The sequence below is a fragment of the Postia placenta genome (assembly GCF_002117355.1).
Source record: "Postia placenta MAD-698-R-SB12 unplaced genomic scaffold POSPLAscaffold_7, whole genome shotgun sequence".
Lineage (NCBI taxonomy): Eukaryota > Fungi > Basidiomycota > Agaricomycetes > Polyporales > Adustoporiaceae > Rhodonia > Rhodonia placenta.
In genome coordinates, this window is record NW_020169838.1 from 884,564 (window position 1) to 900,122 (window position 15,559).

Genomic DNA, 15,559 nt, shown 5'->3' on the forward strand with positions numbered 1-15,559 from the left:
GGTCTTCGGAATACAATATTAATGCCATTTTGTCAGTTCGCTAGGAGACAGGCGCCGTCGTGCGCGCCTTAACGTTTATTCGGCCTGGACACCCTCGTACACGGGCAGCCTGCGGCACGCCTCTGCCCAGTCGATCGTGCCCTCCACGAGCTCGGTGACTATGGCGACGACGTCGTCTGCAGGCCCGATGAGCTGGATGGTCGTGTCACGCTCACTGCAAGCACGCGGCCGTCAGCAAGTGCATAGGAAAGGGTGAGAAAAATAGCCGCCAGGCAGCTCACCGTAATGTCGCTGTGTGGTGCTTAACAGCTACGCGGAAGGGAAGGTATGTAGTCAGAGGCGTGGCGGCCTACAGTCTCGGGAAGACGTACAAGCAAAGTCGACAGTGATGCCGAAGGGCGTGCCCAGCTCGTCGTTCCGGGCATAGCGCTTGCCAATGGACTGGCTCGAGTCGTCTACGTGCGCGAACACGCCGGCCTTGCGCAGTTTCAGAGCTGTGGGAGAGTGCATCCTGGCGTGTCAGCCTAGCCAACCTGGTGCGCGGCGTGCGCAGATGACCACGGGTGGTACGCACAAATCTCCTTAACGAGCGGCTTGAACTCGTCCTTCGCGCTCAAGGGAACGATCAGAACCTTGGTGGGAGCGACGACGGGCGGCAGGGAGAGTACCTGGATGGGGTTGGTGGCGGCGGAGAAGTTGGGGAGACGTGTCAGACGTGCATGATCTCATGGGAAGCGGACGGGGACGCTCACCCCACGCTCGACGTCCTGCTCTCGACTCCAGAAGCAGTGCTCTAGCAGCGAGTATAGAATACGGCCGAGGCCGAAGGAAGGTTCGATGACGTTGGGAGTGTACTCTCGCGCTGAATGGCAGGGTCAGATGATGCTGCATGCGGCAATGACACACGACGTACTGGACTGTTTGAATGTCTTCCGCTCAATGGTCAGAAGATCGGGAGTCAATTTGAATTCTCGCCCGTCAGGCGACTGGATCGTGGCAGAGCTGCATTGCAATACAGATCAGAATAGCCTGGGCAGGAGGCGCAACGAGGGGGTGCCTAGATGCCTACCCGTGTGAGAGCTCGTCCTTGAGCTTGACCATCTGCGCCTCGTCGAACGCGTCGATGGCCTGCGTGATCGTGGCGAGATCCTTGCCAAACGTCTTGCCGAGCGCCTTCTTGTTGTACTCTGCGACATCGCGCTCCGTGACGATCGGTTCGGGAAGCTGCGCGCGTACGACGAGCGGGTGACCCGTCTTCTTCGAGTGCACGGACAGGTCGTACGCGGCGCGATCCGCGCAGCCGACGCACTCCGTCCAGCCGTACGAGTTCTCGATCTCCGCGTCCCAGCAGTCCGCCGCATAGTGCGCCATCTCGTTCGCCATGTGCTGGCGGAAGCGCAGGCGCTCGGGGTCGATCCCGATCTTGGTGAGGAAGAGGTGGATCCGCGCGAGGAAGTATCCGAGAGTCTCGTTCGCGATCACGCCACGCGCGACCGCGTCGCCTATGCGCATTCGCGAAACCTGGGTGCTGCCCGCCTGCTGCACGTGCCGATCGAGAAGGTCCAGCTCGACGTCACGCACCTCGGCGAACCGCTCGTGATTCTTGTCCTCCGGGTCAACAAAGTGCTCGATCTCCGCCATCGTGAACTCGCGCACGCGCAGCAGACCCGCGCGCGGCGAGATTTCGTTGCGGAACGAGCGCCCGATTTGCGCGGATGCAAATGGCAGGCGGCCGTTATTGTAATCAAGCAGGCGCGAGAAGTTTAGGAAGTGGCCCTGCGCGGTCTCCGGGCGCAGGAAACTAGGGTCTACGTGAGGTTGGGCCCAGGCGATTGCAGCAGGAATCTCACCCTGGATGCTGACCAGTGGGACCGATGCTACTGGCGAACATCAGATTGAACTGTTGGGGCTCGGTCACTTCATTGCCTGAATCGGGGTTGGTGATATTGTATTTCCTGCATAGCTCGCCCAGTTCAGGACCAGAGTAGTTGTCCAGCTATGTGGGGCATCAATAACCCGAGCCAAGACGCGGGGGGCTGTCACGTACTTGCGCCAGGATGTTCTCGTACTCCGCAGCGAGCTCATCAGGCAACTGCACAGGGGCGGGCTTGCCCTTGTCCTTTTTCGCCTTCTTCTTCGCCTTCTCGTCTTCTTTCTGAGGCTGAGCAGCCAATGCCCGCGCTTCTTTATTCGACACTAGGCGTGCGGAGAGCACGTTTTTCACAAGGTGGTCGGCGCGCAGCACTGCACCCGTCTTGATGTCCTTGACCATCCAATCCGCAAAACGCGCGACGTGGCCAGACGTCTCGAAGACAGGTGCTGGGGTCATGATGGTCGTGTCAAGCTCGAGCATGTGCTCTTCGACAATGAAATGCTTGCGCCATTCCAAGATGATATTGCTTTGCAGGGCCGAGCCCGGCGGACCGTAGTCGTAGAGACCAGCAATACCTATAGGGAAGCAACCCAAATGTCAGCAAATGCGATCGATACACATTGCATCGCGCCGGAGAGCAATCGGAGAACTCGTATTGCGAGTGTGGAGCACCCATAGTAATATGGCTATTTATAGAGAACGCTAGTATGGCTGCAAGCTGCGATATAAGCTCGCCATGAGCGGTCGGAGTGGCTGTCTGGTTTCATATTTTGCGGTAGAATAGGCTATCCCGAGGCGCCTCTGCATCGTGGGCATAGTTACAATTGACTTCTGTCACCTAGAACGATTGCGAATTGACTCATTATCTTAGTGAAATTTCACCGGGCCGTGCTGAGTTTCCCTGACCAGGCGGATGATTCTCTGTAAAAAGGAAGCCGCGCAGGCAGCGGCGCCTTTCATACACAACTGGGGGCACTAATGTCTCAGCAACGGTGGTTGTTATCGCGTAGTGAAAGCCTCCATTCAAGGCAGCCACGCACTCGCATTCACCCCGCGATGCCAGGTAAAAAGTAATCTCCATTCTCGGGTTGGTTGAAGTTCAGCTCCTCAGTGCTGATCGGGAACAAGGCCGCACAGAACAGACCTTTTGAGCAGCGAAGTACACAGGGACAGATCGTGACCAACAGGTTCAACAGTAGGAATGCGAATCACGAAACACACGACGATGCGAAACGTAAAGACTCACCTCCATAGATCTCGAACGCTGGTGCATAGAAGAACCTGTGCGCGAGCACCGACTCCAGTCGTGCCTTGTCAAACGGATGCGCAGTCTTGTTTACCACAGGGTTTGTCATGGTGTGGATGTGATGGAAGCGAACAGTAAATGTACAGCGTTGGATAAGTTTAGCAGGCCGGAGGCAAAGGCGCATTCAATTTGAGGATGACTCGATGATGCTGGCTTGTATTTGGCGCAAAATCGATTGGATCTTGGACAAGAAACGGCAGTCTTCCGGCACGAGGGATCCGTCGACTTGTACCCTTCTTTTCCAAGAGCACGCGGGGCAATCAGTGGATAATGAAAGCTAGGAAATCCGTGAACTTGAAAGTATCGACCGAGACGTGAAGAAAACAATTCGGCTAGATTTAGTCACATCATAGCGTTAGATCTAATCTAATCGCGCCTAGATAAGTGAAGATCATTTATAGAAATGACGATCATTATTATTTTGACTTGACATGGAATAAGGACAACTACCGTCACTCGTCTATTCCGAATGTACCATCATCGACAAGCTTGTCATGTTAATTGGCGACGATATTTTGCATGGACTTTTGCCGCCAGACCAATGTTCCTCGCCGACCAATCTTCGAGAGATTAGATTAGATGGCGGGACATGCGGCGATAGAGTCTGGGCTGATCCTCGAGAGACTCCCCAGCAGGGCCAGCACCCCGGTCCACCCCAGACTCGTCTTGAACCCCCATCGACTTCGCATAAAGCGACACGAAAACCTCTCCCTCGATCTGTACCAACCGTCTGAATAGCCATGTCTCGTCAATTCTTTGTCGGCGGAAACTTCAAGATGAATCCTGCAACGCAGGAGCAAAAGCGGTCACTTGTGAAGGTTTTGAATGAAGCAACGATTGACCCCTCTGTTGGTGAGCATAATCTTCGAAATTCCCACCTGCTTTCAACTGATTGGGACTTCCACAGAGGTCGTGCTTGCCCCTCCCGCGATCTACTTGCTTACTCTGAAGGAAATTCTCCGCAAAGAGATCAAGATCGCTGCTCAGAACTGCTACGTGAAAGCATCTGGAGCATTCACGGGAGAGATCAGGTGAGATCGCGGTGCGTTAATGGTTCCCAAATCATCGCCAATCTTGCGCATCGGGCAGCCCTGCGCAACTTGTAGATGCCGACATTCCCTATGTCGTCCTTGGTATGTTCGCGTTTATGTTTGCTACGGGATAATCTCATTGGATGGATCAGGTCACTCCGAGCGCCGCACACTCTTCCACGAGACATCTGCGTTAGTTGCCCAGAAGACCCGCGTCGCCATCGACACCGGACTCTCTGTCATCCTCTGTGTCGGCGAGACGCTCGAGGAGCGGGAAGCGGGAAGGACCGCCCAGGTTGTGGAGGAGCAGCTCAAGCCTGTGATCGAGTTGCTGACCCCGAAGGACTGGAGGTACGATCCACGAAGCACACAGTGTTCGTATCACTCACGATCCATGCCCGTGCCCGTGCAGCAAGGTCGTGATTGCGTACGAGCCCGTGTGGGCCATTGGTACCGGCAAGGTCGCGACCTCTGCCCAGGCGCAAGAGGCACATGCCAACATCCGCAGTTTCCTGGGCAAGGCTGTCTCTGCCGCCGTTGCGGAGAGCACGCGGATCATCTACGGAGGCAGCGTCACGGCCTCGAACTGCAAAGAACTCGGTGAGTCTCAACTGTTATCGAAGAATGTACGGAGCGCGGACTGGAATGCGAATGTATCTTTTCCCGCAGCCACCCAACCAGATGTAGATGGGTTCCTTGTCGGCGGGGCCTCTCTGAAGCCTGAGTTCGTCGACATCATCAATGCAAAGAAGGCGTAATCCCCGGTTCCGGTGGCCGCCGAGTGTGGAAGGTGGTCATAGTGCTATATGTCCAATAGATCAAGGAAGAAGAGAAGCATACAAATGCGTAATGTATTCTGTACCTCGGAAGTTTAAACATGATGACAGCGCATGAGCGTCGAGGTTTCTCCTGCGAGAATGCAAGCCAACCTACTTATTTTAGGTGCGCAGATCACATCGAGCCATACCCTGTGCCGTTTCCTTGGCGGTCTCGCCTCAGCTTTTGCGCTGCGGCAAACTTCCTTTCGTTCTCAGACCATTACGTGGAATGCACCCTCAACGTTGCTCTTGATTGCCAGCGAGACTTCGGCAAGATTGCATTGTCTGTGGCCTTCCCATGGTCAGCCCTGTAATGCATCCGGCGACCTCACAGCGATGTCATCGCTATCCATCGCACTATATCGCCGCAGCGGGAAGGTTGCCGGAAGTGGGCGAGACGCCTCGTCGCTCGAGGCTGATGGCTAGACGTCACGCATGAACGTTGGTAAGCTCGGCAGTGCTTACTAACGTGATGCCCGACTCATTAACTTCACACTCGTGCACGGAGGTAAGTCACCTACTCATACGAGCAGACATGCGAGACGAACCGATCTAATTTTTGCACGACGTGACGCCCGTGCGCTTTGATGTAATGTAGATCCCACCAAGATGATTCTCGACCGAGCATGAGCAACCTGAGGCTGACTGAGCATTTCCAAGAATGTCAGGCTAACGTTCCACAAGGATTTGTTTATGAGCATGCTTAGCCTGCGACGTCATCATCACTCATCACACCGACGTTGTAAGTACCGCGATGTTGATATAAATAAAGAACAGCCTCCTGCATGCGTTCGAGGGGGCGCTCTTCGCTTCCTACCACCACCATCCCGAGTAGAGGCGCACCGTCATGACGGCCTTTTTCCAATTTCACTTCTTGTGGCTGCCAGCCGAAACTTGATTGTTCGTTATCAAGCGTTTGCCTCGCGCGGCGAAGTTATCTCGTGTGAGCGTCTGCATTGCCTTACATGACGCCGAGCCTGCCATTCGCGTCCTCACCCGTCTGTCTCTTCTTCGACTAATGGAAATACCCCTGCAACCATGACCGATGTCCGAGTGGCCGCCGAGAGGACCTGCCAGAGGAATGCGGGGAAGTCGGGTGCTGTCCTGATGAAGATCCGCCATGGTGCGTCGTTCGCGTTCTCGTGAGGAAGCTGCACGTTCATGGTGACGAAACGAACGGATTATCCGGCGTGGAGCGCGATTGAGATACGATCCTGATGGAGGAACTCTATACGCTTATTGACTCGCCGTTCGATGTGCAAGGTCCCTTCGTCGATGCGGCCAGGAATCAGGATGTTGGCGAACCTACGCATCCATCAAATAGGCGTTCGCCGAGACACAAACCGTCCGGCCGTCTAATCCAGGATCTCACGACGTCCTGCCCTCGATAACGGCGTATCACGCTGCCGTACGTTCCTTACATGATGTGTTACGTTTGCACAAGCTGGCGGTATTGTGATATAGCTCCAGACTCCTCAGAGATTCCTCCGACCGGGATCCGATACCATCACGCTCATATAAAGTAACAAAATGACACTGAGCTGGCAGAGGAATATGAAAATACGTTCGGTAATCTCCTCGGTTGTGAAATATGTCACAGTATCGGATCTCGACATTGTCATTGATTTGCTTCGAAATACTCCCCTACCGAATTTGTCCCTCACAGATCTTCGACGTCATTACCTCATTTCCGACATAGAGGCTATCTGACAGCATTGTAACCGATTATGAGCCTTTTCTGTCATATGCGTAACCGAGGTATTTGGAGCCCGCGAGGTCAATTCAGGACTTGTGGCCGTTCCTCGACAAGCACGCCAATTCCCTTCAATGGCTGACTTTACTCAGACTTGTCCCGAGAAGCCCTCCTGTCGGCCACGTTAGAGTCACTAAGTCGTACGCTCTCGGGCTCACACTCGCCGTATACCCTGGTAAAGGTAACAGCTACCCAAGAGGGGCTCCCTACTTGTCTGACTGCCCCTTCTGTATCACTCACTCTTGGTAGGTGATCATGGTGACAACTCTTGAATCGATTGGTACGTCTGAGCCGTTGCTGGGCTCTGCAACGGAAGCGCTCACCACTAATTGTTGGACAGCCTGTCCGCAGTAAAGGGTTCGCGTGTTTCGAAAACATCACGATGCGTACGGGTGCTCTCAGAACCATCACTTTAAGGCGTTGAAGTAACTTGAACTATGTGGATCGCTCAACTTGAAGCGGCGCTATTGAGTAGAGGACAAACATGTCATCGGAGTGATCAGATGCGGACGCATTCACTCCAGCGTGCATCACGGAATCACAACGAGGATCAAGACTCTTCCGCCTGGATTCTGGTATAGCGTCTCTTACAAGCTCTGGAACCACGGCTTCATACCTTCAGCTTCGCATTTGAGGGACGTTTCTTTCATCCCTTCCATAACGCAGCTCTGGGTAAGTTTCCTCCTGCGTGACAGAATGTGGACCCGGTGGTACAGTCAAGTTTCCGTGATCGGGAGCTGCATTACCTTTTTCGATCGGTGAACGCACGTGACATCGCGCGCCTTGCACGTCATAACTTCTGTAGGTGCTCAGCTTCCCCCAGTCCGCGACTCTGCTCGTGCGTATCGCCCAGCATACGCTTGCGGCCTCGCTGATAAGTATTCCGCTGCAGATCGACCGTGCGTCCGACGACTCGCCGAATGATGTCCAGATTCCTAATCAGTGACATCGTCCCGATCTCACGATCTCGAGTATTTCAGGTCGTACCTGTCGACGAGCGGTCGGACCGTGCTCCCACTTCTCCTTCGACGTTTCCTCCGACTCGCGCTGTGCTCACAGTAGTCTTGCGCTGACATGGCCAAGGTTTTCAAGATCGTGCCGACGACGCAGAAGTATGACTGGGGAAAGATAGGGAAGACGTCCAAGGTCGCGCAGTACGCTGCTGCTGCCAAAATCCCTGGTTTCACCCTGGATGAGAACGCGCCGTATGCTGAGGTAAGTGTATGCACTGTCTCCTCGGGGCACTGGCTGATATCTGGTCGCGAAGCTGTGGATGGGGACTCATCCGAGCGGCCCCTCTCGTCTATCTGGCTCCGATACGACGCTCTTGGAGTATTTATCTTCTCATCAGGATCTAATTGGAGAAAAGGTTGCGGAGAGATTTAAGGAGGCGGGTGCTACCAAGGGCAACCTTCCCTTTCTGTTCAAGGTGCTTGCGATCGAGAAAGCGCTCAGCATACAGACGCACCCAGACAAGAAGACGGCAGAAAAGTTACATGAGGCGCAACCTAACGTATACAAGGGTGCGTCGTGCCAAGATGCATGCGCATTTATCGAGCTAAACTCGTCACAATGCAGATGCCAACCATAAGCCAGAAATGGCACTCGCGCTGACCCCGTTCACTGCAATGTGCGGTTTCGTCCCCTTACCTCAAATCGCGACGTACTTGAAGTCAACTCCCGAATTATCTGCCTTAATCCCCCCTACCATTTCCAAGCGTTTCGTCTCAATTGTCTCCTCTCCAGAAGCTCCAGAAGCGGAGGCGAAACAGGCACTGAAGGACGTCTTCTCGGCAGTGATGTCTGCGGAGGAGTCCCTTTTCAAGGCGCAGCTCGAAAGGCTCGTCCAGCGATACGAAGCAGGTCAGGAGCAGGAGGCTGAAAAGGGCATCAAGGAGCTGGTATTGCGTTTGAATAGCCAGTTCCCGGGTGATATTGGCGTGTTCTGCGCGTTCTTGCTCAACTACGTTAAGATGAACCCAGGCGAGGCTATCTTCCTCGCGGCGGGCGAACCGCACGCCTACGTCTCCGGAGGCGCGTCTAGTCCACACTAGATTATCACAGCGGCTGACAGCTCTTGTCTCACAGATATCATGGAATGCATGGCAACGTCCGACAACGTTATACGCGCGGGCCTGACGCCGAAACTGCGGGACATCCCGAACCTGGTGTCTGGGCTCACATACGGTGCAGGCGACGCGCGCAGGCACATGGTGGCACCCGCGAAGTTTGGCCTTGCGGCGCACACGCAGTTGTACGACCCCCCCATCCCCGAGTTCGCGGTGCTGCAGGTGCAGGTGCCGGCGGGCGAGACGGAGGTGCACCCGCCAATCGACGGGCCTAGCATTGCGATCGTGACGGAGGGGCAGGGTGCGCTGGAGTGGGATGGAGAGGAGCGGCTGGATGTCTCGGAGGGCGATGTGGTGTTTGTGGGCGCGGAAGCCGGGCTCAAGATTGTTGCCGGCAGCGGTGGGCGGCTGACGGTGTATCGGGCATATGTGGAAGTGTAGGCGATCGTCCACCTCGGATGACGACGTTTACTGTGCAGAGAAGTGTATGAATTTTTAAGCTTTCGACTTTCGAAGAAGAAGAGTGGCAGAAAAAAATCGCGCTTTTTGGACCATGCATGATCCGAATGAAGTGTATGTCCTCACACTTTCCGATCTCCCCGTTATGATTCTGGCCATCCGGTCATCCGATGACGCCTGGACGTGAAAACTTACTTTATACACTGCAATAATTTTGCAACAGCTACGTTTGTTCAGAGCCTGCCTATTTGTATCCTTTTTGTATGCATGAAAGGGAACACCGGTACATATGTGACAGACCTGTGACGGCACACGCCGAGAACTCGAACTCGCTCAGACTGTCCGGTCCAAAAATGGTCTCCCTGTTCTTTCATCTTCAATATACTGGGAAATAGACCCCCTTTACTATGCAGGAGACATACGCGCTTGCCGTCGGTAGCAACCACCATCCGCGCCGAGGTCGAGTCACGAGATGGTGATCCAGTCTCGAGCGACGTAGCCTCAGCCTGCTGATTCGGACAACAATCATCAACTAGCATTGGAATCTGGTCTGTTGCACACCTGAGCCCACAATAATCTCACTGCATATGCCAGACTCAGTGTGATCTTCTCCAATACGTCGTGACGAGAGATGAGGCCACCAATCCATCGTTTCGTTGCCGTTGCAAAGCCGACCCCGCGACGGATTCGTCACGGGGACGAGTCCACTTATTCGAGTGAGTTTCTTGAGAGCGTACAGTCTCGGCCCTAGATCGAACGCGGGGCAGACGGACAGAATGCAAATGTCAGCGCATTGGGGCCCGAGCCGGTCGGCTAACAGTATTTGCAGTAATGAAAAACGCGGCGTTCCTAGCGGAAGCATCTTCATCACGGCAGCAATTCAAATCCACAATGAAAAGGATCTGAGTGTCTCACGGAGACGCACGCGATGACGGGAAGATGATCGTGCTGAAGCGCGGAAGCAAATTTATATGGGCTCGCCTCATGCTTCCTCCATGTCACCCTCTGCTTACAACCCCCTATGCGCCGGCATCGGTTGCGGTGACCACCACCTCTTTCCTCCCCGTCTCTTGTCGATTGCACTATGGCCAACGAGACGACCGCCGCACTCCTAAGGACGTTCCTGGAGGATGTGCGCACTATTCGGTATTCGGAATGTGAGTATGCTTTCGAAAGCTCACAAAGTGTGGCGTTCTGACTCTGCGCGCAGTGGCTTCTAGCACTATCATTGTCTTCGATCATCGTGCGTCCCTGAACGCATTGTTGAATGAATAGTGCTGATGGCGCAGCTATAGTAATCACGCTGGACCAGGAGGTGCGTCATCGTGACCATGCTTCTGTTCCATGAGGAGCGAAGCTAAGCTACCCCCTAGTACAATCTGATATGGGTAAGCACAAGCGTTCCATGCGGTCGCCCGCGGGCTGTAAGCTATCGCCGGTAGACGTCGTCGTGGACACTGGGAAAATGTCTATTCTTGGTTGTGAGCTGGCTGCGTTCTGCCCAGGCGACAGAATTGTGACCGTACGTGGTTTGGTCCCAGAATCGCTACTACACGCTCCTTACATTGGTGTACGTTGCCTGATGCTACGTATCAAATCCCATCTAACTGTATGTGATGAATAGGTTCAACAACTATGGTGAATTGACTCATTAGATGGGGAACTCTGCGGTTCTGACGATTAAATATTCTCCACATAGCTCTTTTTAGCCCCAACATGACCGATTCAGTGAGTTGGATAATCATATATTCGAAGGCTCAACGATTGACAGCGCATTCGACAGCTGTGCGTGTGACTAGCTACTGAATTGTATGGCTAATGGTACTGAGGGCATATTTGCAGCTGTGCATATCCCTCTCTCCATTCTTTGCTCGTCGGAGATTGACATTTATTCAGGTCTATCGTGGTATATGTGGCAAGGTTGGACAGGAGTCATCGCGTTCGTAATCGCCGAGAGTAAGCGATCTGCTATTCAGCATCATCGTATTTCTCCAATTGGCAAACCCCCAGTGATCCTACAGCTCCGATTATATGCGTTGTATTTGCTAGACAAGCGCGTACTCGCCTTCATGGTGACGGTCTCATTGTGCGCCGCGGCGGCATCCGCAAGCGTCATGGGCTCCGTTCTATCTAAAATTACCGGTGCGTAACCACCATTTCCGTACCTTGCACCTACGCCTCTAATATCTAGGTATTCCTACTTCACAGCAACCGCCCATCCATTCCCAGGCCACAACTTCTGCGTTGTGGGAAACGTTTCGGACCACTTCTATGCGTTCTGGATACCAATGCTCGCGTCGGAGAGTGTGCTGTGCGGCCTTGCGGTGTACCGCTTTATGCAGAACCACCGTTCGAGGTCCACGTTGTTCCAGACGGGGCGGCGACTTGTTGAGAACCTGATCCGTGATTCTGTTTTTTACTTCGTTGTGTGAGCACCGCTTGACATTATTGTCAAATGCACCCAGGTCTCATGATTCCACGCTGTGTAGGATGTTTGCGACGTACTTCACCAACACGCTCATCTTTATCTTCGGGGCGGTACGTCTGTCACGCCTATTTGGGGGCCACGCTCTAATACGAACAGCTACAGGCGGCGAAGATGGAGATACCGATCGGATTTGCGGTCGCGCTGTCGTGCGTCATGGGCAATCGGCTCTGCCTGAATGTGCGTGGGATGGTCCGCGGCGAGGACCCGCTCCCGTCAGAGTCGGGCTTGCTGTCCGAGTCTAGCGACGACATGCCAGTGTTCACCGTCGAGTGTGGGACGCCGCTGTCGGCGATGCAGATGACGGAACTGCGATCGATGCGATCGATGCGATCGGTGCGGTCTGCGCGGTCTGCGCGGTCTATGAGTGGATGGTCCACGCCTGTGTAAGTATAACTTATGTATGGAGAATTTTGACGTAATACTTTGACATGGGTTGCTCGGAGGGCTCATGCTATCCGATGAACCGGGAGGCTCCAGGCCGCCTTCAAAGTGGCTGACTCAATGCCGTAGGACCACATGCCGTAGGATTGGAAAGCCAATGCGGCTGCCTTCATTTCTTACACGTCAGCGGCGATCAAGCACCCATGTCCGTAATGATTCGTGTTATTTAACCCCCCCTTCAGCTTCCGCATATCGGTGAACTGAAATTGACTTGCCTTGCTTTCGCATGATGCGCTTTAATTGATTCATGAGCTCGATATTTGTGCAATCTTCTGCTCATTTGATGTCGGAGAAACACCCAACTGTCGCTTACCAGCATTGACTTTAGAGCTATGAGGAGAGATTCTCGCCCGTTACGTTCGGGATACCTAGGTAAGCTGATTTCATATTGCTTTGTCTTCTGTTCGGAAGGTTGGTCGCACCCCTCGGTTCCATTCGACTATCTCTATTGGCGAGGAGCGTACTTCGGCTAACTGTCACAGCGTGCGCCGCACGAGTCTATCGAAATGAGATTCGCCACAAGGCTCCACTACTCATCTGGATGTCCTGAATGATGACAAGGTGTGATTCAGCTTCTCCATTGATAGGTCCGTCCATTCAGGTGCGTCATCATGATTCCTGAGCTGAAATGCTTCAATAATTTGATGAGTCCTCTTTGATCGGATATCTGCCTCTTATCTATCGCGTGTTTAGAACAGCTCCTCTGAAAAGGACTCCTGCTGCGTCTAACCCTGCTCCTTGCGTTACTGGACTACTCAGATGTCAGATGCGGATGCTGCTATACTCGCCTCGTTAACTCAGGCGAAGTAAGCCCCTGATGTCCTTCACTCAAAAATCTCTTGACTCAGGTTGTGCAGCTTCGTAGGCAACTGTTGCACGGTCTCTGTCACCGGTGGTTTCATTCTGTAACGAGTCGCAAAGTAAACAGTGCTAATTACATACCTTCAGCACTATTGCTGTATGAATACTCGATCACTATCAGCAGCGAGTCGCGATGGATGTGGCGAAGGGGTTCCTATCTCAAGCTTCCATTCGTCGTTTTCATCCTCAATCGACTTGTCATGCTGGGGCTAGCAGTCGCAAATATCCTTTCCGTCATCTTACCACTGGATACAGTCGAGGTGTGTGTTTGAGTCCAGCGGACTTTGACGTTCCAATCAACCTTCTCACAAAGCGCATTATCATCAGAGGTATTCGCAAAACCTGCATGGCGCTTCTGAAGTGTGCTGAAGCTGGCTCTTACAGTTGTAAGAACGTGAATGTCGCGCTTTATATCTTCACCCTCTTGCTCTATATTATATGGCCCGGTATGCATTATTGTTCTGCCTGACTAAACATGTTCTCGACGCTTGACTCAGTGCTCTCGGCGTTGCGTGTCCACGCGTTGAGTGGCCTGAACTGGATGCTATCCCTCCTGACGTTGGCACTGGGTTTAGTACCGGCCGGTGTGAACTTGGTACGTTGTATGTTTCGAGTCAAAGTCGCTTATCCGCTCTAACAGTTACACAGTTTGATTGGGCACGTACCTCGTTCACCTTCGTGGAGCTGTTCCCCTCAGGCCCGATGGTGTGTGATGTATTCACCAATATTTCTACTAGCTTGTACACAGAGTAAAGATTCTGCTTCTTTCTTATGACGTATACTAAGCCGCGACATTTGCAGATGTAGAAGCCGACGATATCCTTTATGTGTATTCTCGGCTAACCAAACTTATAGTAGAACCTATCACTCGGGCATTTGCGATGGCTGCTGACTTCATGGTCCTTGCCGTGACCTGTCACTACACGCATGGTCAATACAGGCATCTCATGGAGATTGGCAGGAGGCTCTCACTTCCCATGTTATTCCTACGAGACGGTGAGCATCTTCGAATGCTCAAGGCGTGTAGTTCCTCATCAAAGATTGTGTTAGGATTCGTATATTTCTTGTACGCCGTCTACAAGCACGCATCATCACGCAATGCATATAGACACCTATAACAGCTTGTTTATGCTTCTTTCCGCCGTCAACGTGGTTTTGGTTAATGTGCACGCAGTACGTCTTCCATTGTTCGGTCTGGTCTGGCCATACTAGGTAGATAACCTCCACGAACATGCAGAATGACAATCTCAACGTGGGGCTTGTTTTCATACCTCCGTGCGTGCAGCCATCTGTCGCTATTATGTCCGCTGAAGCCGCGAGAGTCAGTCTGACCAGCATCATCGTATCGCGATTTTTCCTCAACATACAGGAGGCTGGTCAACCGTCACATGTTTATCATGGACCGGAAACAGGAACGGAGGTTTCTTTGGGCGACGCGACAGAGTCACAGGACGCGCATGAGATGACAACGATTGGCTTTGCTGATGGCACGCAGATAGGTGCACGGTCTACCTGCGAGGCATTCAAATGTATAAGCTCACACCTTGCACAGCGGAGATATGGACCCACAACGGCAACAATGCAGAATTCAACGATGACAACTTGGGTACATAATTTCAGAAGACCCACACCTTGAGGCTCGCATCCCCACCCTCCATAACTCGCAATTCTGTAAATGATATATTCATCACGCTTGTGGTGGATTACAGAGAAACAGTAAACAGTGTGTTCGATGGCTTCTAGAGAGAAGCGAGTAGGTGCACCCTCTCGAGCCTCCGGGATAGTATGTACTAGTACGAAGCACCAGAACCTTGTAATATTGATGTAAGTAATATATGCTGCTGCGACGCCGACAGTACGAGATTGACGAAATCACGTCCACGTGACCGCGTCTGCCTCCGATTATCTCCCTCTCGGTCCTTCCGCATCATTTCGCTCTAGCAACAACAGTCTCATCTATTTCTGAGTCGATACGCCCGTCGAACTCCGAGCCATTCGCAATGGAGACGAGGTCATACTTGTCATATTGCCCATGAAAAGGCCTCGACAGTCATATGGTACGTGACTGGCACCGCACAATCCGCTCCGCTAAGTAGGCTTTGTATGTTCACTAGGTCGCCGGATGTCTTTGCACAGAACAGGTTAGTAGTCGAAGCTCAGACAAGATGAGATAATCGAACACTCATATGGGGCTCATTGAGTTTGGGCCGGATTGGTATGAGCGGTCCGGTCGCGCTAGTCGGGATCCACGGTTGGATACAGCGCTCAAGAAGGTTATAGCCCTATCACATCCTCCGATCTGTCAGACCTGTCAGGCTGGCGTTCCTCACTATGTGCCGCCTTTTTGGTGAAGCATCGCTCGCCCCCAGTCGCGTTTACCTACTGCATTCTCCGTCTATGTGCGTTGTATCTCACTCGTGTCTTCTCTTTTCTCATGAGGCATTTTTGTTGGGAATAGCT

General features: G+C 53.1%; 5 protein-coding genes across 5 annotated transcripts; 4 read left to right on the forward strand and 1 right to left on the reverse strand.

Moving 5' to 3' along the window:
• Positions 1-4: 4 nt before the first annotated feature.
• Positions 5-3,259, reverse strand: POSPLADRAFT_1074432 (hypothetical protein). Its single transcript, XM_024482707.1, has 10 exons — positions 3,120-3,259; positions 2,048-2,448; positions 1,851-1,996; positions 1,070-1,801; positions 914-1,002; positions 753-862; positions 575-668; positions 372-494; positions 282-309; positions 5-214 (listed from the first exon to the last, which is right to left on the reverse strand). Exons 1-10 carry the CDS (start codon positions 3,226-3,228, stop codon positions 76-78), a joined length of 1,971 nt encoding a protein of 656 aa, XP_024338949.1. The 5' UTR covers positions 3,229-3,259; the 3' UTR covers positions 5-75.
• A 561-nt stretch (positions 3,260-3,820) lies between these two features.
• POSPLADRAFT_1169883 (hypothetical protein) lies at positions 3,821-5,117 on the forward strand. The gene is made up of 6 exons (XM_024488078.1): positions 3,821-4,031; positions 4,087-4,210; positions 4,269-4,312; positions 4,363-4,561; positions 4,623-4,810; positions 4,880-5,117. The coding sequence occupies exons 1-6, from the start codon at positions 3,920-3,922 to the stop codon at positions 4,966-4,968; spliced, it is 756 nt and encodes a 251-aa protein (XP_024338950.1). The 5' UTR covers positions 3,821-3,919; the 3' UTR covers positions 4,969-5,117.
• Positions 5,118-7,810: 2,693 nt separating this feature from the next.
• POSPLADRAFT_1039955 (hypothetical protein) lies at positions 7,811-9,380 on the forward strand. Its single transcript, XM_024477631.1, has 4 exons — positions 7,811-7,996; positions 8,049-8,304; positions 8,360-8,815; positions 8,870-9,380. The coding sequence occupies exons 1-4, from the start codon at positions 7,856-7,858 to the stop codon at positions 9,289-9,291; spliced, it is 1,275 nt and encodes a 424-aa protein (XP_024338951.1). The 5' UTR covers positions 7,811-7,855; the 3' UTR covers positions 9,292-9,380.
• A 939-nt stretch (positions 9,381-10,319) lies between these two features.
• On the forward strand, positions 10,320-12,248 carry POSPLADRAFT_1039956 (hypothetical protein). The gene is made up of 14 exons (XM_024477632.1): positions 10,320-10,466; positions 10,520-10,552; positions 10,605-10,624; positions 10,683-10,697; positions 10,752-10,790; positions 10,851-10,879; positions 10,934-10,947; positions 11,009-11,037; positions 11,066-11,069; positions 11,206-11,265; positions 11,320-11,451; positions 11,518-11,737; positions 11,799-11,847; positions 11,900-12,248. Exons 1-14 carry the CDS (start codon positions 10,394-10,396, stop codon positions 12,182-12,184), a joined length of 1,002 nt encoding a protein of 333 aa, XP_024338952.1. The 5' UTR covers positions 10,320-10,393; the 3' UTR covers positions 12,185-12,248.
• A 1,352-nt stretch (positions 12,249-13,600) lies between these two features.
• Positions 13,601-14,813, forward strand: POSPLADRAFT_1039958 (hypothetical protein). The gene is made up of 7 exons (XM_024477633.1): positions 13,601-13,694; positions 13,748-13,850; positions 13,955-14,095; positions 14,150-14,272; positions 14,337-14,374; positions 14,426-14,598; positions 14,652-14,813. The coding sequence occupies exons 3-7, from the start codon at positions 14,027-14,029 to the stop codon at positions 14,711-14,713; spliced, it is 465 nt and encodes a 154-aa protein (XP_024338953.1). The 5' UTR covers positions 13,601-13,694; positions 13,748-13,850; positions 13,955-14,026; the 3' UTR covers positions 14,714-14,813.
• Positions 14,814-15,559: the final 746 nt, after the last annotated feature.

Coding starts and splice junctions, on each gene's coding strand:
- POSPLADRAFT_1074432 (XM_024482707.1), bottom strand. CDS start 3,228: ATGACAAACCCTGTGGTAAACAAGACTGCGCATCCGTTTGACAAGGCA. Junction 2,449..3,119: donor AGCGTTCGAGATCTATGGAG/GTGAGTCTTTAC, acceptor GCTTCCCTATAG/GTATTGCTGGTCTCTACGAC. Junction 669..752: donor AGCAGGACGTCGAGCGTGGG/GTGAGCGTCCCC, acceptor AACCCCATCCAG/GTACTCTCCCTGCCGCCCGT.
- POSPLADRAFT_1169883 (XM_024488078.1), top strand. CDS start 3,920: ATGTCTCGTCAATTCTTTGTCGGCGGAAACTTCAAGATGAATCCTGCA. Junction 4,313..4,362: donor CATTCCCTATGTCGTCCTTG/GTATGTTCGCGT, acceptor TGGATGGATCAG/GTCACTCCGAGCGCCGCACA. Junction 4,562..4,622: donor CTGACCCCGAAGGACTGGAG/GTACGATCCACG, acceptor GTGCCCGTGCAG/CAAGGTCGTGATTGCGTACG.
- POSPLADRAFT_1039955 (XM_024477631.1), top strand. CDS start 7,856: ATGGCCAAGGTTTTCAAGATCGTGCCGACGACGCAGAAGTATGACTGG. Junction 7,997..8,048: donor AGAACGCGCCGTATGCTGAG/GTAAGTGTATGC, acceptor CTGGTCGCGAAG/CTGTGGATGGGGACTCATCC. Junction 8,305..8,359: donor GCAACCTAACGTATACAAGG/GTGCGTCGTGCC, acceptor GTCACAATGCAG/ATGCCAACCATAAGCCAGAA.
- POSPLADRAFT_1039956 (XM_024477632.1), top strand. CDS start 10,394: ATGGCCAACGAGACGACCGCCGCACTCCTAAGGACGTTCCTGGAGGAT. Junction 10,791..10,850: donor GAAAATGTCTATTCTTGGTT/GTGAGCTGGCTG, acceptor GTTTGGTCCCAG/AATCGCTACTACACGCTCCT. Junction 11,848..11,899: donor TCATCTTTATCTTCGGGGCG/GTACGTCTGTCA, acceptor GAACAGCTACAG/GCGGCGAAGATGGAGATACC.
- POSPLADRAFT_1039958 (XM_024477633.1), top strand. CDS start 14,027: ATGGTCAATACAGGCATCTCATGGAGATTGGCAGGAGGCTCTCACTTC. Junction 14,096..14,149: donor CATGTTATTCCTACGAGACG/GTGAGCATCTTC, acceptor AGATTGTGTTAG/GATTCGTATATTTCTTGTAC. Junction 14,273..14,336: donor TTTTGGTTAATGTGCACGCA/GTACGTCTTCCA, acceptor ACGAACATGCAG/AATGACAATCTCAACGTGGG.